We start from the raw sequence: 24,570 nt of genomic DNA, 5'->3' as shown, positions 1-24,570 counted from the left end.
CAATAGAAAGTGTGAACCGTGGATTTCTATGCAAAGTCTCGTCTTCGTGGATCGGTTAACGATTATTAAGATAAGAGAAACAATCGACTGAAAAATTACTTGCAGGGGAAAAAAGATGGAAATGTGAATCGTTAACGAGAATGTCTTCTGACACTTTTGGTTATAATTCTGCGGTGAATTTTGAATTATTACTAATACTCTCTACAATTAAAATTAATTAAATGATAGAACATTAATCGATGCTTTTAGCGATAAAACGAACTGGGGAAGAATTATTTATTTTTTATTAAATGGAGGCATTTGCAATAAACAAAGTACTGTGTCGCCTTCGCAATTGTTCTTCAGACTGTTTCTACCGAGCGGTGTCAAAAGACGCTTCTCAAATTTTAATTTTAAATTATTCTTCAAGTCGAATTATCCATTCAGAAATGATATCAAAAATGCGCATACGGTATACCTGTTTGACATAATCTCGATAAAGCTAAGAATAAACAAAGTGACAATTTAAAAATTCACTCGAAAGATACTTTGAAAATTTTCCAAAGACGAAGCGAACATTGTTTGAAATATGAAATCGTAAAGGAGAATGTTTGATGTAGAACAGGTGCGATTTTTTGTAACGAACAGAGAATGATTTCTATATTCTGGCGCGGGCGTCGGTCCAATAAATTGGGAATACGGGACGTTAATGAGGTCGGAGTTTCCCATAGACGTGGGAATCGCAGAACGAGACACGTGTCAGCGTAAAAAGAGATCTACGGACTGGCAGAAACAAACACGATGCCTGGCTCGATTAAAGTGCATCGTATTCTATTAAAGAAGGGAATAAAAAGCCAAGTGAGCCGACCCAATTGAGGATCGCGCGAAGATTACCTTAGCGATTGCTTCGAATGGCTCGTGCATCGGATACGATCTCACCGTCTCGTATCTATGAAAACGATGATTCAGTGTTCGACATTTGCTTAACCAATAACGATCGCACATTTGTGCAGAGTACAGGAAATATCTGACAAGTTGAAATTCGGTGTTTTAATATCGTCGGATGCTGCTTGGTCTCAATCGATTTTTACAAAGAGTCGATAACGGGGACTAACAAAGCGTTCGACGCAAAAGCAACACGCTCATTCCTTAATTTACGCGTACTTTTTTATGTTCAGTGAATAACGCCTTTGTTTATGCGTACTTTTTATATACGTCTCACTTTGGCCGGTTAGAAAACGCGTTTTATCATTCTATTTAGCGAAACGATTCTACAGGGTGTACCAAGAATTGCGTATCACGCGATGTTAACCCTTTACGTTATGATAGCAAGTCTGATAAAAATTTTAACGAAAGTAAATAAAGATAATACAAGAAACAAAAACTGTATGATTCTACTATGGATATTACTAAGGCGTTAAAAGACCTTAATATGTATAAATGTATAAATTCAGCACGAACCGGAGGAAGATTATATCACAGAATTAATTTATCAACTGTTGTAGGAAAATTTAAGCAATTAGTACTGATGAGATAATTCGACTTGAAGAATAATTTAAAATTAAAATTTGTAAAGCTCGGTAGAAACAGTCTGAAGAAGAATTGCGAAGGCGATACAGTACTCTGTTTATTGCGAATGCCTCCATTTAATAAGAGATAAATAATTCTTCCGTAGCTTGATTTATCGCTAAAATAATCGACTGATGTTCTATCATCTAATTAACTTTAATTCTAGTGGATGCATATTCGAAATGACTAAAACTAATTCGAGAGTTCTCATTACTGCTCTCGATACTATTAAAAAGTACTGTTAACGCCTTGCCAATCTTAAATGTCACCTTCACGTCTGAATAATAAATATATAAAATCCGCAGTCTACTAATCACTGCGATAAACTTATCCAGAGTGAAATCCGTTCGATTTTGTCGGAGATTCAAGCAGTCGACGCGTTCGACTCGCGAAGATAACGTTCGGGATGACCATAAAGTGACGCGTAATCTGCTATTATTACAGTTTGACAATCCTTGGGGAGTGACAATTATCTCCTCTCGGCAAGGAAAAATGACTCGATATCCAACCGAGAGAGGTGATTAACCTGGCAGTTAAACAGACATGCATGGCTTATGCTCGTTGCGTTATCGGCGTAACATTGACACACTTAACTATACGATTCTCCTCCTGTCAGGTGTTTATCAACTCGACATGCAACAAAGGAGTTCGTAGACTCTCCTTGAGGCACGTTATTGTTCCAAAGATGGTTTAATAACAGAACTCGACCAACGATAGCGCACGAAAACGTTCGCAATGCATCATGACCAGCGAACTATACTTTCCTAGATTCTTCGTTTCTGCAATCCATTAGTTTATTTTCAACAGATGGATCACGCGATAAAAGCATAGAGCGAGCGTCGGATCGTCGGGCATTGTATGGAACAATTTGGAATTCCATTTGCAATTAAAATGGACGCCTCTTGTGACCTAACTGCATCGTCATTCGACATCTTGCGCCTGTAAATGATAAATAAGATGGTTGGGGTTGAAACTGTTGGTACGAGTCGCAAGAATGAATTTCGTATGCATTAAAGTACACTTTTGTTACATGTAGAATGGAAACAGTGCGAGCCAGGAAAATCGTTTCAGATTCACAGTCAGAATGGCATCGAGCGCAAAGGGTTAACTGCGTAGCAATCCATCTATTTCCTAATGGAATTTCGAAACGAGTCACGTAGAAGGGAAAATGAAAGTGCGAAGAATTTATGAATATATGTATACATATATAAAGGCAGTAGGTTGTGCAGAATGCGGTGATTTCAACGCAATCGTATCAACGATGAATATTCAATGTTAATATTACTATAATTGACGTAATGTCGTATTGCGGTCATATCCTGTTCGTTGCCGAAAGAAAAATACTTTATGAGAGCGAAGGAATAAAAATTGAATTGGCTGCGCGCAAGAAATTCGGATGATGGTTCACGGCAAACGTTTCCGTGTTGTCACGGTTTATTCGATGCTTTTTTGCGAGAGGGAAACGAAATGCGTCTCGTGCCCGGCTCGCGGCAAGGGGAATTTTAATTAAAGGTCAAAGTCGTGGAAGACTATGAGAAAAAAATGTTGCGCAACGTTGCTGTTTGTTTCAGGCATTAGGGGACGCTGAGAATGTATCCAACGTTAATTGAATGACTTTGGCGGCGGGAATTTCAGGCGGAACATGTCCGCTTCCTAGGGGGATTTTATTCTAGATCGAGGACACGTGATTAAGCAGCGTCCATTCTTTCTTTTAACTGTCCGCGAGTTCCGCGAGTCCTCGAAAATACGCATAAGAGTCCAATTGCTTCCTTCTGTTTCGCATTTCAAATCGATAAAATAACAGACACAATCTCTTTCAAGCGTCACGCGTTTCGACGAGCTCTACATTATGTGTTCGATTTCTTTGAAAAATGAAGACTCGTGTGGAACCACTTCGCTCTCTGTTCCACGTTTATCTTTACAATTTACGATTGTTTATTTTTTGCGACTTCAACAGACACAACTCTGCGACACTATGCTTCGAATCGGAGTCGCAGGAGTCTGTTAGCAACCGTGGCGAACTCATCGTTGGCGCAGAAGTGGCCGAGGGGGGTCGAAAATGTTCACGCATGCTTTACTTTTAGCGACCGTTCCCCTCCGATCGGTCCCTTTCAATTCAGCTCAATGCCACTTGCCTTCCGTTTCACAGGCGTGGTATGCGCGATGTTATGCAGAGTTTGACCCGGATATCTACGCTTCGCGACCATAACTTCCAATGGTCTGGAAGCCGGAGTCGATTCGCCGGCGAGATACATACTCCGAAGCTTGAACCAAATCTGATTTTCAGGAACGAGAGCAAGACTTCGGAACGCGTGGCCGAGGAGACCTTAAATACCAGCGCCGATAATTAGGACGCCAACCATGCCTCCATATATTAGATTGGAAACTATGAGATCTACGAGAGACATTCATTGCAACGTGCGCTCGATATTTTTATTTATAAATTTTCAAGCTATTCTTTTTACTCACTTTTCTAAAACTTTTTCCTGTCTTTCGGTAATATTTATTTTTCAAAATATTTTTTTACGTCTTCTCATGAAATGTGAAGTCCATAGCGATTTTTTTTACAAAAATCGCATTTGTTAGTTAGTAATAAATTGCATTTGAATTGATTGTCGTTCTTACTTAAACCGTGTACATAAAACACTCTTATTTTGCAGCAGTTTAACCCTTTGCATTATAATAACGAGGCAGTCTCGTGACGAGCATTTCGTACACAATTCTATAAATACCGCTGTCAATCATTTCCATTAAATCGAAAGGAAATATGGATCTTCTGTCGTCGAAATGTCAGGATCAACACGTTGACACCGGCGCCGATATTCACTGATATTCACTGGCACTGAAATTTAGAAAAATTAAATAATTATTTTAAGTTTATAATATTGAATTTGCTATTGAATATTTGTTTATAATGTTGAGATAAAATAACACAAACCTATTTTGTGCTAGCTATTTTGTGAAATACAAGGAAAATAAGCGAATACACGCCGCGTCACGGGGCATGCATCTGTGACCACGGTGTTAAGTGTTAATACGTCTTGATTTGTAACATTAGACGTTTCTAGACCGTTTGTATCATATTCGAGTCGTTTTAAAAGCATCCTTACGCTATCCGGGTTGGTTCGGTCCTAAAAAAGTTATTGCGTCTTAAAGGGTGGCCGGGATATTACCGGCAGTAACTGTACATAAAACCGCATTATTCGAGGGCATTACTGGGCGTCGTAACCGCGAGGACGGCCATCAAAATCGTGGTATCCAAGAATCGACAATGGCACGAGCCAACTGAGAAGCTAAAGGGGTTTCGGGTGGCTAGAGAGCAGCATGGAGCCATGGTCGAGCCCTCGTTCCATCGTCGAATCAAACGTAGATCGGAACCGTCAGGACCATTTCACGCTCGGGTTCGCATAGATCGCACCGGTTGACATACCGATGCTTGCTGGAACAAAAGCCTCGGATTCCTCCGGCGTTCGTTCCACTCGCGTGCGCTCAAGATTCGCAGGAATCGAGGAATGAGGATGCAGTACGCACTCTCCCTGTTATCGACCATATCGAGTGAGGAGAATGGAGCCAAGGGAGAAGCGAGCCACGGCGAGGATCACCGAGTTCAGCCGAAGGGAACCTCGCTCTCGCTGTTGTGCTTTCGTTCGGAGGCACCAGGAACGTTTGCCGCAACCCTTTGCTACCCCTCCGACGCCTCTCGATCATTTCTAAATTCGACGATCGACAACGGCACGTTGCGGCATGATCTCGCGACGGACAGTGGTTTTTTCGTAACGAGTTCGTTCGGACCATTGTGAGACGAAGTTCGGAGCAGGAAGAATCCGGACAGAGTATTATCACGGATACTCTCTACGTCGTTTTGACGACTCGGCGGGCACCCGGGTCGTGGAAGTCGTCGGCTCGCTCGTGTGACTAGTTCAGGCTCGCGTTGCTGGTGCAACGTACACGGTGGAAGAAAGATCGTCTCGTGTTCTTCGCAAGACAACTTTCTCCGAGCTGTTTATATCCGTACGCTTGTTCCTGCGGTTCCCTGTACAACCTGCTTATCGATCACCGTTGCGATACACACCGCGGAGACAAGTGTTATAAATACGTTGCGAATAATGGTAAAGGTGATGTGCGGACGCGTTGATTGCGTCTTCCGTACGTGAATCGGTCGAATGTTTCGGAATCGTCACCGCGGCTAGCTCGCGCAGCACAGCTACCCTCGCAGCAGCTACGATCACTGACAGTTCGGAAGCTCGTGTGTTTATACATGTGTTCGACGATACAGGGTTCCGTAATAAATATCGTCCGTCGATCGTAAGCTCAATGCTATAGTAATCCCGCGTCGTGCTCGAAGATGATCCCGTTTGTCCAGCTGCTGTCTCGTTGTCGTGGAAACCACCATGTTGTGTCCTCGTCCATTGTGCAGCTCGGCTATCAGAGAGTAAGTCTGATCTTCTTTTTGATTCTTCATCCATTCGGTATATTTTTCTGTAATTTCTGTTGCCCCTGAGATCGGAACATCCTTAACACGTTGTCTGTCTAACGCAACTATCGTAATATGTATCACGATTTTAGGATCGTGTTTGAAAATCAATTTCTTTCAAGTAACAGGGTTGGTAAAGTAATCGCTAGTGATGCAAATTGATGTTTTACTTACAATTGAACGAGTCGGCGTGATTGTCTGAAAATTTTGGGGATTCTTGTTTGGCAATCTCTACGTATTTGTGGAGCTTCTCCGTTGCTGAAACTGTTACCAGTGAACTGTGACAACCCTTAATACGCGACGAAGGTCGCAGGTTTTAAAACTGATACTTCGCAAGCGAACCGTTCTGAAATCTGAAAAGCATATTTCTTATATCAAATAACAAATTCATAATTTCGAATGCTAGATAAGTAGTATACACCATTTTGTTTTGGCTCCTTCCTAGCTAAATCTGATATTAAAGGCCTCGATATTATATATAATTACATACATGTAAAAGTAAAACGTCGTACTGTGCTGTATGAGCTTCGTATGATTCGAGACAATAATAATAAATAATATATATGTATACATGTTACAGATCTGTATTTGCTAATAAACCATTCTCATTCATTTACTTTCGTTCCCAGATTTTAGTTACAAAAGATGCTAATTTTCTGTCGATTTTTTAGAAACAATTGGCAGTCGTATTTATTAGATTATATACGAAATGTTTGTCGCGAGTCTGAGTCGTTGTTACGATCTAAAGGGTTAACAAAATGAAATGAGTAACGGAGAAAGTAGATAAGTGTAAGAGGATAAAGTATTAGGAGCATAATGATGGAAGTAAATTAATTACGTGTAGCAGACATTCCTGAGCATTTTGTATAAAAAAAGGAGCGTAAAAGAAATCAATATTATTATGCACGGCGGTGGTCAAAAGGTTTGAAAAGTATTCATAGCAGAGAAAGGAGGAATAAGTTAACAGAGAGAAGACACATTTTGCTGTGACAGTTTCATAGAGATGAACCTATTATGGTAAAAACAGCGGAACGTAATAATAAACGAAAGTAATATTTATTAAAATGGAAACGCAAAGTAAAACGATCCCTATGAATATGAAAGCAATTTTGTCACGGTCTACTTTGTCACAAGTTCGAAATTGTTGCTACCCATTTATCGAACAGCCACCACTATAATTGATTTGTTAATGTAATCATCGATTTTCTAGCTATAATCTAGAAAGGCTAATAGTATCAGACTTCATCACATTTATATAATTTTGTACCAATTGCAACCTGAAGCAATTACGCCGTTATTGCATTGGATAGTCAATCTATCGATCCTATTTGTATCGTGTATACTAATAGGAACATAATCCCGGTAGCTTCGTGCGCTTTACTATATTCCCTGAGAGGCGATCTGTCAAAAAGCTCAATGCTGTAATTGTATTTTATTAATACACTTGCATAGAAATTGTACAACTAAGAATTATATATCTTCGAGCCGTGCGTTTGTCAAATTCATTAACTCCGTAAAACAAGAACTATAGAAAAAGCAAAATAGTATACATTGCTTTCGAAATATAAAATCTGTAATATTTTATTAGAGACTCAACTTTAATCAATGGTATTATATAATATTATTACATTAATAAAGAATGTATATACTTTACAAGTATCGTTGACTACTGTTAGACGCTCGCTTTATTAAAACTACGTACGAAAGGGGGAATTGACAGAAATATCCGCAGGCCAATTATCGCGAATAGTATTTCTAAAATTGCTCGACATTAAAGCGTTATTTAAAGTGAAGAGTATTCTACGCTAGGATGATACGAATATCGAATATCTGCAAAGCGTTCCAAAGATAAACGATCGATATTTACACTATGAACACAAACGTACACATGAAACGCTTTATTAAGATGTTATAATAAAAGCATTGAACGCGACAACCATAATGTCGTATCCTGTGTTATAGCGAGTTGTACCATGCGATTGCCAGATTTCAGAAATGTATAAAATCTACAAAAATCTTCAAAAAAATTGTAGAGACGAGAATTGAATAAATTTAAACGCAACATCGTTCTATTCCCAAGTGCTGCAAATAACAGAAAATATCATTTAGTTCTAACCCTTTGATTATTTTTAACAAATTGTTAAGAGCTGTAAATCATAGCCCCGACTGCGAAGGGTTAAATGCTCTAACTTTCGTAAAAATGCCTGTACAAAGTGCTTCGGGTTTTGTCCACGAAAACGCGTACAAACTTTCATTAAAAGTAAATCGTAAATTGTAAAAATAAGCGCGGCACAGGGAGTGAAGTGGTTCCACGCGAGACTCCATTTTTAAAGAAATTGAACACGTACTGCAGTGTTTGACGAAATGCGTGACGCTTGAAAGAGATCGGCTGGGTTTGTTCATTTGTGTGCAGTTTCTACTTAAAGTAAACATAAACGCGTGTGTAGCATACGTGTTCTCGGCGGCGACTTTTCCAGGAATGGAATTGTGCACGAGACAAATTCTATATTCACAATCACGGCTTCGTTTCTGCATAACGAATCACATCCTCGTGCAATAATACTTATGATTCCTTAGCCGTTAATAGACGGTGAATCTCAGTGCAATTATGGCAACTATGGATCGGCGGAATACAAGAAAGATAATTAACGCGTACATAGTGCATATATATTCTTCAGTTGTAGCTTCAGAGTCCTCTCAACAATCGAGTTTCCCTGCATTTTGTTCCTCATAAAACAATATACAAAAATAAGACTCTGACATACCGATAGTTTGACAGTCTGACAAAGCACGTTTAGTATTGAAAAACAACCCTTGCGGTCTACTTGATTTATACTGCAATAGGCACATTACAGACTGTACGGATCTATGGCGAAGATAAATAGGTGTAATTTAAAACGGTGAAAAGGATTAACAGAAACCGGCTGGTAGTCTGTAAATCGGTTGTCATGGCAACCAATAATTTACTATGTATTATTGAGATATTATTATATAATTTTTTAATATTAAATATCTTTCGCGATGAATAAAATAAGTAAAATAAAATGAATATTGTTTAATGCTAATATTGTAAAATATAAAATTTATACGAACCAATGACCGAGAGAGAGAAAGAGAAAGAGTTACCTTAATACGAACGTTTATTTCTGGTAAGAGCGTTTATCAAGGTAGCAAACTACCACCAAACTTCTTGGTTAATTAGTCCTTGAAAACGCGAATTTGCATAGAGGTCAGCAGTCCAGAAATACCATTTATTCAGCGGCGTACGAATAAATAATGGGATCGTCTCTGGTGACCCAGGTCTGCTATCCGAGGGTTGATGAAATATTCTTCGCTTCAGTTTCGCCTCGCGATTCCCAGTACATGGAGAGAGAATGTTTGCTGAAAGAGTGTTGAAATAAAATCGTTTCGGAATTACGCAACGATATGTTAATGCTTGTTAATGAGCAGCAACACCGCGGCGGCACCAATAGCGCTCGTTACATTTTATCCCGTTCGGAGACGGAAGCTGCAACGGATCGGCAGAGCGGCGAACCAAAGTCGGTTCGACGGATTTGCATCGATCTGCATTTTCGATATGACAGCCTGTCGATTGTCGCGCTATCACGATTGGTCGAAAACCACTCCGCGGGGCTGATATCAAGGCCGTCGGCGCGGTGCGGTGCGGCGCGCTCATTATGTTAACAGTTGTTCCGTCGTAAGTTCTCGTTCAAGGTTCCACAGATGACTTACCGGATTTTTATCTCCTTTTTTTCCCCTATTCGCCGCATAATTGGAGGCGCGACTATACTCCGGGAATCGTTGGCTAAATTATGCAAGACTCCCACAGAGTATCGGCACCACGGGATCGTCTTACCGTTTCGTAGCGGACACCTGCGATTGCCGTTGCACAAAACTGTTCCGAGCAGAATCGCACTGAATCGGTCAGCCTACTGGGAATCATTTCCACAGCGAACGATGATTCTTCTGGCTTTATGGAAGTTTTTCGATCACCTTGCGGTTTCGTCGAGTCACGCTCATCGTCTTCTTTTTCATTGAGTATTTCTCGTTCGGATGTTGCGCCGCAGGCGAGACAACTGTGACAGTGTTAATTGACCGATTTTCGAAATTACTATTTAGATGATCGAGTTAACGTTTGTAATTACTGGATATTGTTTCTCAGACGTTCGCTATTTCTTCTTATTCGAAACAGTAACTTGATCTTATGACATTGCTTTGAATATTTTGCAACACTGTATTTTAATGAACCAAGTATAAAATCGAGTAATATCACTTTTTCAATCTGATCGTTCATGCGAGTAAAGAAAATTTAATTGTACGAAAATTAACGGCGCGTGTCAGCTAAATAAATTATTTTGGTATTGCAGGTATCATCGAAACCAATAAATGGAGAATTGGAAAGTCGAAGGGTATGAGAATTGCAACGATGGTAACTGCATACTTCCTCGACGATGATTCTGTTCAGAATCAGAGAAACGCCGGAACGGCTGTAAGGGACACGATTCAGTAAAAGATAAAGAAAGAAGAGAAACAGAATAAATCGAATCATGGGTTCCTTGCCAAATCTTCACGAGTTGTCTAAGGAGAAGCTAGAGAGTCCTGCTTACAGGCCAGCACCGATCGGTGGTTTAGGACCTATACGACTGCCAGCTCAACCTCCACCATTAGCACATACACATAGACGCGCCAGAAGCAATGGTCACCACCATAACCTGTGGGATAATGATGCCATGTTAGAGGTAGTACATGTCCTCTTACATGTACAGGGTAGACCAAAAGTCCTTCGTAAGCAAGAAATCAGAGGTTCCTGAGGTCATCCAAAGCTGCTTTCTTCTTTATAAAAACTTCGAGGCGTCGTTAACGATTTATTAACAAAAAACAATGATCAATACGAGGCGAGATCAGCCGGCGCGTGGTAGCCAAGCCAATGAGCGGAACAGGGCTTCGAACGCTCGTTGGTCGCCTATTACGAGTTATTACTCGTAAACATAACCACGGATTAAGGAAATAATTACTTCAAATAACCTCAGAAACTCCTCGTTTCTCGATTACGAGTAACTTTTGGGACACGATGTACATGCTAACCGTTTTACGATTTTTGACATACCTCTGATACAGTTTTTCGCATATTTGAGTTATATTAATTAGTTTCATGTTGCAATATCAAATATCGGAACAAATAATCCGTGCCGGTTTTTTCGTAAAAATATTCAATAAAATCTGGTAAGAATTTACCTTCTGTTCAAACGGCTAAAACACCAATTTATTCAGTGGCAAAACAATCAAACTATTCGCCAAAATTGTTTACAGATGATAATTCTTAAAAATCCAATTCTTCAGGTGGCGTCACTTTGAAAAACCCATAAAATACTTAGTTTAGCGCCATTACAAATAATGGTGATACGCTGAAGCTGGTCGATAAAGTTATCAACAGTTGAATTTGAATAGCAGTTTCAGTGTTCTGCCACTACATGTAATAGCGCTATTCGAAATATGAAGAGAGTAATTAATCCGTGCCGGATATTATATTATCTCTTATGGGAAGAATGCTACAAATTATCTGTTATATCTATTTGCAATAATAAATAAACTTTTTTAGCATGATATAGATGCAGACAAATTTTCCCAACATTACTGTATCTTCAAAACATTTATTTAGACCCTCAATTACCGTGTTCTAATGGAAATCATAAAAAAGAAAATGGGCGTATCATTCAATTATCCAACACAGTTTCAGCTAATTATCAATTCTGTTGACAACGCACGAATAAAATATTGATTTACAGCACATGGCAGCTTACTCTCCCATTTCTTGTCGCTCCACGAGGACATCGGCTTTGTCATGGCGTCGACGGGACTCGATGAACTCCTCCGCAGGAGCATCGTCGGTTCGACGTCTAATTGCTGCTGTAAGAGCGGCTCCTTCCGGTCCCAGACCGCCGAAGAAAGCGATACTGAGGCATTGCGCGGCACTCCTCTTAGGGCATGCAAGCTGTTCAGCCGCCACGTTGCCCATGTTCCCGTTGCAAGCTGGTCTTGGTACATTCAACCCTCATTTGGGACCGATGCTCTTAGCTCTCCTCTATGCAACTGCTACCATCACCAGCTGCTTTGCACCGATACTCGTGCAGAGACTCGGGACAAACCTCGCGATAAGTTCTAGCCACGTTGCTACCACTGTTTTCGTTGGAGCACATCTTTATCCAAAATGGTGGGTGTCTCAAAGAAACGGGTCAAATTATGAGCTGATATCTAAATATAGCAAAGGAGACTAATGTGTCCTCTTTTAAATTTTTATTTAAAGTATCTAATTATTAGGATAATTTGGTTGAAATGATGTATACTCCTTAGATGAATTAGCAACAACATCTGGTACAAAGAGAAAATTTATGAATGGACCTATCACCTATCATTCGGCTCATTAATTGCAGTATGTGCTAAATGTTTATGACTTTGTGTCACAGGTATGTGCTATTACCCAGTTATGCAGTACTGGGTGCTTGTATAACACCGAGTTTCATAGCACGAGTTTCGCATGTGAACTCATCAGCAAGTAGTTTAGCTCTGGTATCTGCTGATCCTGAGGATCCTGATGAAACGAGACGGGAGTGCCTTCTGAGACGACTTAATAGAGGAATTAAATTAGCAGAAGACATAGGTCTCGCACTGGGTATGCCAAGAGCTAAAACAATTTCCGCTTTTATTAATTTCATTCATTCACAGTTCAATTTAAATTTTAGTAATCCAGTTTCATTTGAACTAGCATACTGCGCGTTATTGTTTGATTCTTTCAACCCCAGTTTATGAAACTAATAGAATTTTATTTAAAACGCAAACATTATATATTTATTCCAGGTTGTTTAATCGCTGCCATACTTGTAAAACTGACAGATTCAGCCCCACTGGATGCACTGAGCAATGAAACAAATGATGTCTGCGGAGCAGAGTATTGTCCAGAAGAAATTTATTTTGAGAATGGCACAAATAGTATACCAGTATTACCGATTGGAACATCCAGAATACTGATCAGCATATGGCTAGGTCTTGCGGTCCTAGGATTAAGTATATCCTGCGCTTTTCTTGATTCTAGAATGAAGGAACCACAGAATGTCAATGAGAAGCATAGTGCTCAAAACATCCTTGCCTCTGTGAAGTCTGCATTCCAGGATCCTAAATTGCAGTTAGCTGCACCATTGACACTTTTTATTGGACTGGAGCAGGGATTCATCTATGCTGATTTCATAGAAGTAAATATTACACAAATTTTGTATGATTCCTTGATCTTCTAGTGTTTCTACATATATCTTGGAATTACTCTCTACATTCTACAATGTAATAAGTACTTAATTATTCGTATTACAGGCATACGTTGTTTGTGCTTTGGGAGGAGCTGGCACAGTAACTCTAAGTTTTTTAAGTTTGGCATCTTTACAAGCTCTAGCTGGTGTAACACTATCAATGTTGTTAAGGCACATTAAAAGATACTTTGTTGTAGGTATGTATCAGTTATCAGAACTTTCTGGTTTCAATATTCCAAACGTCCAATCTTAATAACTTGTTATACTCTTTTTGCAAGTTGTTGGATTTGTATTCCATGCCTGTTTATTACTTGTTTTGATGACGTGGAGACCATCCGGGGATGATCCAGCTCTCTTTCACGTTATATCTGCTGCTTGGGGAGTTTGTAATTCTATTTGGGAAACCTTGATATATAGTAAGTATGTTAACATTAAATTAAGTCGCGTTTGTATGGCTATGAATACTTTATGAATTATTGATATCCTTTCAAATTTCCAGCATTAGTGTTGGGTTTATATCCAAATTCTTGGCAAGGACCATTGTCAACATCTCTTTTTTGGAGATGGCTCGGTCTTGCTCTGACACTTGGGTTACACGGACTAGTCTGCACGCAATATAGAGTACTCGGCCTTGCTTGTGTACTACTTCTCTCTGTGGTTCCTTACATATGGTTAGAAATTAGACTAGCAAAGAGAGGTAAAAGTTTAGCACCATTGTGACTGGGAGATTCAACTGTAAGTGATCATGGTTCAAGCACTAAGGCAGAAGCACGTTACAGAGATTGAGACAAACTCGTTCTATTCAACTTAAGAATGGCGAAGAGACATAGTAGAACTAGGAAACTTATTGCGCAACACAGTACAAACATCACAAAAAGGGGCACACGACGGAGAGCTCACAGTGTTGCCTTTGCAAATAACATTGAACAAAGTATAGCAAAAGATGTTCTGTCACAATGTTCTCCGGTAACAGCTGATAAACAGCCAAACAGTCCGAAACCTAGTGACAGTGATGTCGTTCCTGTCTCTTCAAACTGAATTTATAAAGTTTTAGTATCTCCAACTTATAAGTAGACTGGGAAACAAGATCAGTTTTGTTAATTTAAATAGGAGTGTGTTCTCAGAAATAGAAGGGCAGAAATACCTATTTTTCCTCTTTTACTTAATGATCAAAATTAACTTTTGTTAAACCATGCATGACAATGTGGTTTTTAAACGAGTTAATTCTTTAATACATAAAGTCAAACGAACGTTTGAACTGTTAATATCAACTTCTTAGGAAAATTAAGTTAGTTACAAATAATTAAATTCCGTCTACGATAATATAACAAAGGAATAAGTATTGTATAAATTTATATATTGTAAAGTTTGTATAAATTGAGAAACTTGAACTGCAGTTTACCGAGTCTACTTATCGAACACGTTTTTGTTTTAAACAGGTCTTTCTTCAAGTTGAATGGAACGGGCGTACAAGTGATTTAAAAAAACTTCATGCAGCAAATGTTAACATGCTCTCACGGGCAAGCTGTTGTTCCGAACAAGTACCATCGATGTAATAACTTGATGCCGTACAAGACTGAACGATAGCAGAAAACTATAAATACACACATATACTATTAACGATAGACATACCAATCATAGTAGTATCTCTCTGACAAATCATAAACTGACGTTCAACGTCGAAACGTACCTGATGTCTTTCAAATCCAATTAATTCTAATCTATCCAAGAAATGGAATCCATGAATCGCAATCTACCCTATATCACAGAATCGAAATGAAATACTATAAGAAATGTAAGATAGAGTCCATAGTTCTACTATAGTTATAAAAATCAATATCAAAGATATGTATATGGGAAAACGGATAAGCAAGTTACGAATTTATTGTACGGGCGACGTTTTTAATTTTTTAAAAAGAGGATCTTGCCGTTTTGCGTTAGGAAACATACTATACGTTACACTATTCCGATGTTAGTGCATCGTTAATATACTCGTCTATCGATAAATTGCAAAAGAATCGAATAATTCCAAGTCAATAATTATACTTATTAACATTTAAAAGGAAACTGAATGTCATAAATCTTCTTTGAACGTGAACGTTCTCTGTTTTCTACATTATCTATTTGTTATTTATTACTTTTGCATATATATGTATATATGCAAATTAATCAGAGAATTAAAATTTAAGGATAACATATTGTGAGTCTACCTTTGTAATAATTGTTCGTAATAATCTTGAGATAAGTATAGCACATAAGATTATTTGAAATTAATTCATATCTGTCCTATTTTTTAATACATCATCTTCCAAAATACAGTCCTAGCCACGTCACAAGTACATATTCATTTGAATCATTGTTCCTTCCCGTAGAATTTTTATGTACACAAATGGTACCCTGCATCATTACATCAAATAATACAGCTACATTTTCTTATAGATTCTAAGAAAAATGAAATTATAACGATACAGAAAAGACATTGAAATACAAACTATTACATGTTATCTTGGGTAATGTTACGATATAGGAAATCAACATATTTCATGTAATTTAGTAAATAGGTATTTATATGAAATATTTCCTAATTTATAGAAATCACTGAAATGAACAAACAAATAGCCGGACTATTTGTAAATTTTACAAAAGAAAAAGAGATATTGAACTACAAAGTCACTCTCCCTGTTACTAATATAATTTTCAAAGTACGACTGATCGTTTGTATTAACTCATGATGCTGCGTTCAAGCCAAGCTAACAAACATAAGAGATTAATTCGTATAACAGTCTCGTATTTGTATGTACACCGATCTATTTTGAAATATTAAAATTAATTATATCACTGAAATCTATACAAGGGAAGATATAAAAGGGGACACTTTACGAAGAGTCAACAAAATGTAAGAAAAAGAAATATTGTTACTTGTTGTAATGCTAGGACAAGAAACATTACTTCCAGTGCATCTCAAATATACAGCAATAAAATTGCTCATTCTGGTCTCGCTGTTAAATAGTAGCTCTCAGCTATTGAGCCGTGCTTATGACTTACAGTGACGGTAAATTTCGTTACATGGAATGGAAGCGAATGTTTATGTCCTAGTAAATAAATACGGATTTATAAACGGTATTGCAAAAGCATATATTAACTGTATTTCGTGAAATAATAAATATTATCTTATTTTATATTGATCAACGTTTCAATTTACTTTCATATTTCTCCGCGACACACTTTTCAATCATCGAAGATATATTTCTTGATGACTGGATGCAATGACAGTGTCTCTACGAAAAAGCAAATACCAGAATATTATTATAACCACTTTTTCAATTATTAAATTACATATATGTATATATATAATCTTGTTCACAATGAGTCAATATTACTATATAACATTGATCGTTAAAAACAATACAGTGAACACCTCAGGCAAATAGTTATTATAATATTCGAGCCAAGAGAGAATATCTTATATAGTTTCATTTTGGCAGTAGAATGTTCTTCGCGTATAATCATTATGTATTGACTCGTACAATTTCGTACGAAGATAATATCACCGTAACTTCACATTCTACCAGTTCTTTTATTGACTAATCTCGTGTCATTCATTTATAAATCCATGAACTCAATCCATCATGGCATATAGTTTATACTTATAGCATATAAGTTTTATAACATTATCTACCTAAAGTATTGTCATCATCACGAGACGTGTAGAAGTTAATTAATGTATCGACACTTGTAGTCGAACACTAAATATAACAAGTAGAATTATACCTAAATCACTCACATTCCACATACCATTAGCCACATAGAAACTTTTAGCTATAGCCTGTATAACTTCAACAATGCCCCTTTATTCATTGTTCTTTTTTTTTTTAATTTCTTTCTAGATTTCCAAGTACAACGTCACCCCATGATTTACTTAAACAGAACAGAAATTGTAACAAATGTACAAAACTTTTGTTCTATAAAAAGCACAGTGTTTCTATTCGACGGTTGTGAATACAAACTATTTACGTATTCTGAATGTAAGTACACATGTATAGTAACTCAAGAGATCATAAAAAATTGTACGTTCATACACCATCTAAAAAGAGTAATGAGTTTACAACGATCGTATGTGTAGTTTAAAACAATAATCAATGAAACAAACCCTGGCAAACAAAGGAAACTACCCTGATCTCTAAAAGAATACTGACGGGAAACTATCATAGTGTTATACAACTGCGTGGAAATTATTATTCGAATCAATCTCTCATTACCAAGAGTTTATAATATTAACACTTAAAATCTTTCAACGCACATGAAACTGTTATTTGTCATTTCCATTTAAAACGATAAAAATTCTGTTGAGCAAAAGCATAGGTTTCGTCGCTGCATACGTAAAACTCTTCTTTAAAACTTGAAAAGAATTTATTATCTATAAATTATAAATTTTTTTCGAGATTTTCTTAAAATTAATTTTAACTCGTAAAGAAAAATTTTGTAACAAAGAACCGTGTATTAGCTGTATTAATTCCTGGGGCGCATTATTGAGACAACATCGTGTAATTATGACTATTATTATCTGACAAGATAAAGCAACTTTAGGCTGAAGCAAAGTGAATTAAAAACCTATGCGATGTGTCACAATTACATAATTTTTCCTCAATTCCTAGTTTGCAGTTTATCACTGTTTCAGCCCAAGATTACTTAATTTTTTCCATTTCAACATGCGTAGAAATAAACACATATTAAAAAGTGGCTCTTACCGTATGCTTACAGCAGATATTTACCAATAACGTTCCCAACATTTTTTTTTTTAACTTCTTTAACAGTCGTCATTAATTCGTTAAAAGCCCGTAAGACCCACTTTCTAAAGTTATGTGCAAACTCTTCCATTCAAAAATCAAACAAACGCTGCTACGACTTGCAGTCCCTAGTATTTGCCAATACTATCACTTTGGTAATAACCGTTCATGGTAACTACGCATATAAAGCATTGAAACTGGGCTGAAAATTCAATCCACACGAGTATTCCACTTAATTAAATGCAGTTCACTACACGGGCTATAATTTTATGGTTGCATACTTTCAATACGGAAATAATATCCGACCAAGAGAAATACTAAATTACGTATGTCAACAAATGTTTAAACATATCCATTATAAATAATCGTGCACGCACGCACTACGAGATTCTTAAATAAAACATTAGTGACAAAGCTAGTGCATTTCGAACAATGGTATATTTTTCCTTTCCATTTTAACTAGAACTTTATTTTAGAATCCAATTGATCAAATTTCGTATTCCTTCGTGGAACCTTCTGACCCACGGCCTTGTGAAAATGGTTACCGTGAACGAAATTTCAATTATTCTTTTTTCTCCTAATTTTCACTCTTCGTAGAAATTAATTGAAAATATCGGTGTTCAATGACTGGTATCGTGAACGCTACAAAGAACGAAAACGTAAAAACGTATTGATAATCGTTGAAAAAAGTCATAGCGTAGTTCACTGAAAAGTTTTCTGTAACGAAAATAAAAAGCAATGAACATAGTTCTACCACATGGTGCGATTTTGAGCAGATTTGCACTTGATAACGTCACACCGAGGAAATTTTGCGTAATGAATAACACTGCAAATACTTCCATTCACACACACGCGCACGTTATTCTGCGTACCGCATAAGTCTTTCCTGTTTTTTTTTCTTTTAATAATTTACAATCACTACTTAAGTTTGATACTTAAAATCTGTCTGTGCATTGATTACGAATCAGCTGCTCAGACCGGGGTGTAATTTCCTTTCGGTTTATAAAATATCTGGCCGCGCACAAAGCGTCGCATTATCTCTGACAGCAAAAGACGTTTCTCTTTCTTGATTTTCTTAAGTATACCTCGGTTCTCTTGCGCGCGCCGCGAAAGGTATGGCAATACTTCTTTCACTGGGCCATAAGGAATATATTTGTATGCTGAGTACCCTGACTGACCTGAAATATAGTCATCAAAAAATCATATTGTTTCTTGCATTCGAAACACGTTTCTACAATTAAGACTTTCTTCAACCACTTTTCTATTATTCGACCGACAGCAAAGATTCTATATTTTACTTAAACTTTAATCATGTTACTAAGGATTAAAAATGTTATAATACCTAATGGCATCGTTATGTAGTCGCACATCCCCAACAACTGACCAAAGCAGATTACTTTGTCTTCCGGTGAGATTCCTATTTCTTTCATTCTGAAACAGTAACATCACAGTTAATCGGTTTTACAAAGGACTGAAGAATATTTCATGTTACATACTTTTCAATCGCGAAGCGCACTGTGTCCTCATTATGGGACGCGACCATAATACCAATCTTTCTGGGATCCTCGCCTTTATCTTTGTACTGTTTCATCCGCCTTAAACACTCCATAAGCGTCTTATGATAGGAATCGGTGGTAGCCTCATACGTAGGATTCGTTGGATCAGGATAGCCCATCGCCGCCGCCCTCGCTCTTTCCTAAATAACGGAGTTACATAATCGAATATTGTGGAGGTAATAATCAACTTCAAATGATTTGAATTGACAGGCTGATGGGCTGTAAATGAGTGGATGAGTAAACAAAATTTAGACCATGTAGATTAAAGTATGAATACCTCGAAACACACATGCATTTATCAATTACTGAAATATTTTCTTAATGCATAATTATGTAAAAATTATGGATATTTGCAAGGTAATCTTTAAACGTAATCTCAATTTGTAGACATTGCAATAATAAATTTCTTTTGTCATTTAGAAGGCGAAATCAATAAATTTTTGTGAATTACAAATTCTGAATTATGTTCATTAGTAAATTACTGCTGTAACTTGAGTAACAAGTTACAAGAAATGATTAACTACTCAAAATATTCGTTTTCACTACTCACTTGAAATAGTTCACGCTTAACCGCCATTTACTTAGTATCGTAGCTATTAAAGTCACCCCCTTGACAATGAATCTTTCAAACAGTTTTCAAGTGTCGAAATAAGTAACGTGCATGATTAAATTACCTGTTCGATGTAAGCTCCGCGGACGAGTTTAGCACCGAAGTAGAAATTTTGACGTTCAGCTTGTTCAAGGTCCGTTTTCACCTCGTTAAAAGCCTCTTGTAAGTATGTCTGGTAGGTATTGAACACCACGGCCTATGAAGTAGACCATTGGGAGTCAGAAATCATTCACTGAAAATTTACTAAGTGATAATGACATATCAATGATTTCAAAGCATTACCTTATCTGTATTGTACTTGCGCATCATCTCCAACGTCAGTCGCGAAATGGCTGGTTGAAAATAGGTTTGTTCGGCATCTATCATAATACGCACGTTTAATTTGTCAGCCACCTGGGACAGAAATTAACGAACATGTCTTTGTCAATCAATCAACAATGTATTGCGTTAGAACTCTGTACTCTCTCTCACTTGTCAAGAAATTGCACAAGTAGAAAGTTTCTTTTTATTTCTTAGGTACTATTTTACACAATACAATTAAGGCATTATTCCTCTTTTCTTTTCTATTTTACTTTTCCTATTTCTATTTTATAATCCATACCGAAACTATGGTGTTCAGGCGTCTAATCATGTTTCTGAACATCTCTTCCTCCTTCGATGTCAACTGGGACATAAGCTTCACCATCTTTCCTGTTTTCATATCAGGTACTTGGAAAGTCTCGCTTAGCTCGTAATTTTCGTCCAAAATACCGCTCCATGGGAACAAGTGAATGACACTGGAATCAGATACTCATTAGTATTTAAAAAAGTAGATTTTCTTTTCTGAATTACATTGGATTGAAAACTAATACAATAGTACTTTGCTCATGCAAGAATTAGGATGGAAAGTAAGTTTACAATTTTAAATTCTATCAAGTCTAGCATGTTACAATGTAAAAATTATGATCACATTAAAAAGTTTTGAAGGAGAGCGTGATAAAAGTAAGAAATTACCCCTCTTTGTCCGACTGTATCTTTTGGAGAAACTTTTGAACTGGGGCCTCATCTTTAATGTGTGCTTCCTCAAATTTCTTCATGAAGTCATCTGGTTTCGCGTGATGGGTTAAAACGGCACCTTCACCGCCAACCACGTCAGACATGTATTGCCGTGCTCGCATAATTACCTCGGATAATTGGAGCTGTAGAAATATAAAAAACAAATATTTTAAAAAACGATTCCGAGGTTTCTTTTGTTGGGAAACATTACATCACAACCGTAGATAGTAAGAAACATTTAGAAATTATTAATCACATAAAATAATCTTTAAAATGTTACAGAAAAAAAATACAAGGACATAGGTACAGGTAGTTAGTAAGAATTTGTCTTTATGAAAGATGATTTTTAGAAGAAATCGTAAAGATACAAAATCGTTTATAAATTACTTCGATAAACGTTCTATAAATAAATACGTACCAAAAGCTGCGGTCGACCAAGAGCTGTCAGCTTAATTGCTGTAATACCTACACCCATTGAAACACCTGAACAGAATAGGAAAAACGTAAAGCGTTTGTCTTGACTAAAATTTGGTAGTGTATCTTGTAAATAATGTGACACACAAAAGGTAGTACAAGTTGTAGAATATTGTATGTTTCAATTATAAAAGAGTTAATCCTTTTCATAATAACGATTACATAAATAAATATGACAACGACAAATATGTGTCGAAGCGACCTAAATTCGTTATGCAAGAGCTAGAATGGAACAAAAGTTCGGCCACCCTTTAAATCACCGAGGGTTAAATGAAATGAAGACTTAACTGGTTGGATCATTAGTTACAAGGTACCCTCTCTTGACCGAGGATAGCATAGATATTTACGGAACAAATCGAAAAGGGTATTTATGCTTGGAGTACGTTCTCTTCTCGCGAGGACAAGGATCGAGGTCGATATTGGTATGTGGTGCGTAGGATATTTCAGGTTTTAATGCATACGCTTCATCGTCTGCAACAGATACCACAATTAGGAATAATATTTGCAGAATAAGTTTCGCAAACAATAGATAAATATGAATAACAATTTTCGTGCTCTTCGATGTACCGTTTGCCCCCCCCCCCCCCCCCATAAAATGTAAAATAATATTTATATCAACCGGTAGATCCACAGAATAATTTTATTTGCTTCACTTATTATTAGACTAGACTAAGCATGATCGATTCTAATTTTGCTCAGGAAAAAGTGTCCAGTTTTGTGGCCGCTGTACAAAATTAGGATATACGTATCTAAAGAACGCTTTGCGAATACCGTCTATGACACGCTATCATTTGATCGAGGACCGGCAACTGTAATTGGCCGGGCCGAATTACATTATTCAAATGAACTGGAAACTTTTTCGGTTATTCGAGTCACCGTTATGCCACGTTTTGTGGACGCTTAAGAGAATACAAGATTCCCTAGGGGAGATATTTATAGACGCCACGTCCACGTGTTCTCGCCGAGCAAAATTTTCGAAGTTTGTCGTCAAAAATTTCCCTCGACGGTACAGATCAATTTCTAATTAAATCAACCTGATCGGAAAGTTTCTTAATTGCAATTATTCGAGCCATCTTTATCAGTGAAAAATACTTCGGTAAAATTAGATTTCTATCGACGTAACATTGTTAATCGACGACGGTGCAATCGCAAATTTTAATCAGAGAAATGTGTGCTCGATTGGCACACATTAAATTTGTCTGTAGTAGAACAAGCTTTGACAGAGTCGTAAATCTTCCGAGAAAGAAATACCACTGGCCTATTTGCTTTTACGGAAACATCTTTACTAGAGCAGGAGAAGCCCCGTGATTATCTATTGTTTGATGAAAAATTGAGAACACAGTCGCGGATGTGGAGCTGCGAGAATGCACAAACGGATGCCGAAGCATTGTTTATGAGGATAGAGATTAAGACAGCTAGTTCGTCTAGGTAGGTCAACAAAATATATTACCCTACATTTCGTCACTACGCAGCTTAATTATCACGAATAATTTTTAGAAAAATATATAGGAATAGCGTGGTTCTAATTATAAACAATGAATCATAATCGAGACTTTTATACTAAGACTACCAAACCAGTCAAACTTTGAATTTTTCTTTCACAATTCTCGATATTATAAAAATGTTTCTTCTCTATTCAAACTTAAATTAATTAAGACGAAAATCAGATTCGATTCATTCCATAATTTCAGGCGCCTACACTGTAATTTTGTCACTTCGTACAAACAGTACATCCAAAATTGTTGACTGCTTCGCAGAACAGATTTACGCCGTACTATATCATCTAGTCATTCAAGGGAACCATAATTCCGCTGCAGCTTGCCGACAGAAAGAATTACTGCCCTCACACATTGAAGGGAATATGTGCGTTAGTTAGTGGAAACGTTTAAAGATCTTTCACGCGGTTTGTTCTTTCGGCCATCCTTCCCGGCTTGCCTTGGGGACTTTTACCCTCTCAGAGATTTCATTACTTTAGTGCCTTCCCTCGTCATGCGAAAGGATTCGTTTGAGTAACGCAAATTTTCGTTGCGTAATATCCTAAAGCATTTTCCTAAATGATCATCGTTCTTAAGGGGACTCCAGTATCCCGAAAATTTCCATTTCGCTAGATAGATTTATCAGCCAATATTTCTCCTTGATTTCTCTTATTTTCGTTAATGAAAATTAGACGTACCAGAGATTCTCGTGGAACAAGCTGATCATTCGAAATTTTCTGAGAAAGTTCTTCTGTAATTTACAGAGAGTCGCGCCATTAAAACAACGAACAAATGGTTTTAAAAACGATAATTTAAAACGATAAAAAAGTAGAATAAAAATACTTTTGAATTCTTCTAATGTCTTCATGGTTCTGTGTTATATCTATTAAACTTCAATTACAAATATACAATTAAGCTCAAAGGTATATGTTAAACCCGAACAACTGAAAAACGACAAACAGGGAAAGATTTACTGTCCGCTTCTTGACCCGTCTGTTTTTAATCAATTTTATTTGAATAATTGCCGTGTTCGGGCAGGCATTGACTTGCAATGACGGGCATTGTGTATTTTCCATCAGACTGGCGGACACGTGGACAGATTAGCTTTATTCAGAAGTACAATGTTCGTTGATAAAAAAAAAATATGCGTGGTTAAATAACTAAACTGTGAGCGATAGGTCGCCGAAACGACTCGCGCGATTTCAAGTTCGCCTTAACTTGTTTAAATGAAACACGGCATTTTCCATCGCGTGCTCCGCAGCTGATCTCATGGCGGTTGTAATGACCTTTAACGCTGCGACCTTCGAGTGTCT

The 24,570-nt window shown here is 37.3% G+C and overlaps 3 protein-coding genes across 8 annotated transcripts in view; 1 reads left to right on the top strand and 2 right to left on the bottom strand.

The window, feature by feature from the left end:
- LOC144473375 (hexuronate transporter) overlaps positions 1–9,957 on the bottom strand; it is a 33,169-nt gene extending 23,212 nt beyond the window's left edge. The window contains exons 1-5 of one of the 6 annotated variants that reach the window (XM_078187191.1): positions 9,755–9,957; positions 6,197–9,403; positions 4,487–4,679; positions 4,018–4,390; positions 2,143–2,487 (exon numbers count right to left, since the gene is read on the bottom strand). The gene's annotated coding sequence lies outside the window, so the exon portion shown is untranslated. Of the gene's footprint in view, positions 1–2,142; positions 2,488–4,017; positions 4,391–4,486; positions 5,202–6,196; positions 9,404–9,754 lie in introns of those variants that run through there. The other 5 variants (XM_078187190.1, XM_078187192.1, XM_078187188.1 and 2 more) reach the window with 5 other exon arrangements.
- LOC144473374 (protein unc-93 homolog A) lies at positions 5,892–15,922 on the top strand. The gene is made up of 8 exons (XM_078187186.1): positions 5,892–5,980; positions 10,390–10,761; positions 11,809–12,233; positions 12,487–12,692; positions 12,878–13,269; positions 13,385–13,517; positions 13,599–13,736; positions 13,820–15,922. Exons 2-8 carry the CDS (start codon positions 10,570–10,572, stop codon positions 14,038–14,040), a joined length of 1,707 nt encoding a protein of 568 aa, XP_078043312.1. The 5' UTR covers positions 5,892–5,980; positions 10,390–10,569; the 3' UTR covers positions 14,041–15,922.
- Positions 15,923–16,518: 596 nt separating this feature from the next.
- Slga (proline dehydrogenase slgA) overlaps positions 16,519–24,570 on the bottom strand; it is a 35,537-nt gene continuing 27,485 nt past the window's right edge. Inside the window, exons 4-11 of the mRNA XM_078187185.1 lie at positions 21,727–21,791; positions 21,267–21,451; positions 20,875–21,049; positions 20,556–20,666; positions 20,338–20,469; positions 19,604–19,803; positions 19,450–19,538; positions 16,519–19,285 (exon numbers count right to left, since the gene is read on the bottom strand). Coding sequence (XP_078043311.1) covers positions 19,080–19,285; positions 19,450–19,538; positions 19,604–19,803; positions 20,338–20,469; positions 20,556–20,666; positions 20,875–21,049; positions 21,267–21,451; positions 21,727–21,791 — 1,163 coding nt within the window. The 3' untranslated portion in view covers positions 16,519–19,079. The remainder of the gene's footprint in view (positions 19,286–19,449; positions 19,539–19,603; positions 19,804–20,337; positions 20,470–20,555; positions 20,667–20,874; positions 21,050–21,266; positions 21,452–21,726; positions 21,792–24,570) is intronic.

The sequence above is a fragment of the Augochlora pura genome, chromosome 7 (genome assembly GCF_028453695.1).
Source record: "Augochlora pura isolate Apur16 chromosome 7, APUR_v2.2.1, whole genome shotgun sequence".
Taxonomy (NCBI): Eukaryota; Metazoa; Arthropoda; class Insecta; order Hymenoptera; family Halictidae; genus Augochlora; species Augochlora pura.
Note: the sequence above shows the minus strand (reverse complement) of the source record. Positions and strands in the feature narration are given on the sequence as shown.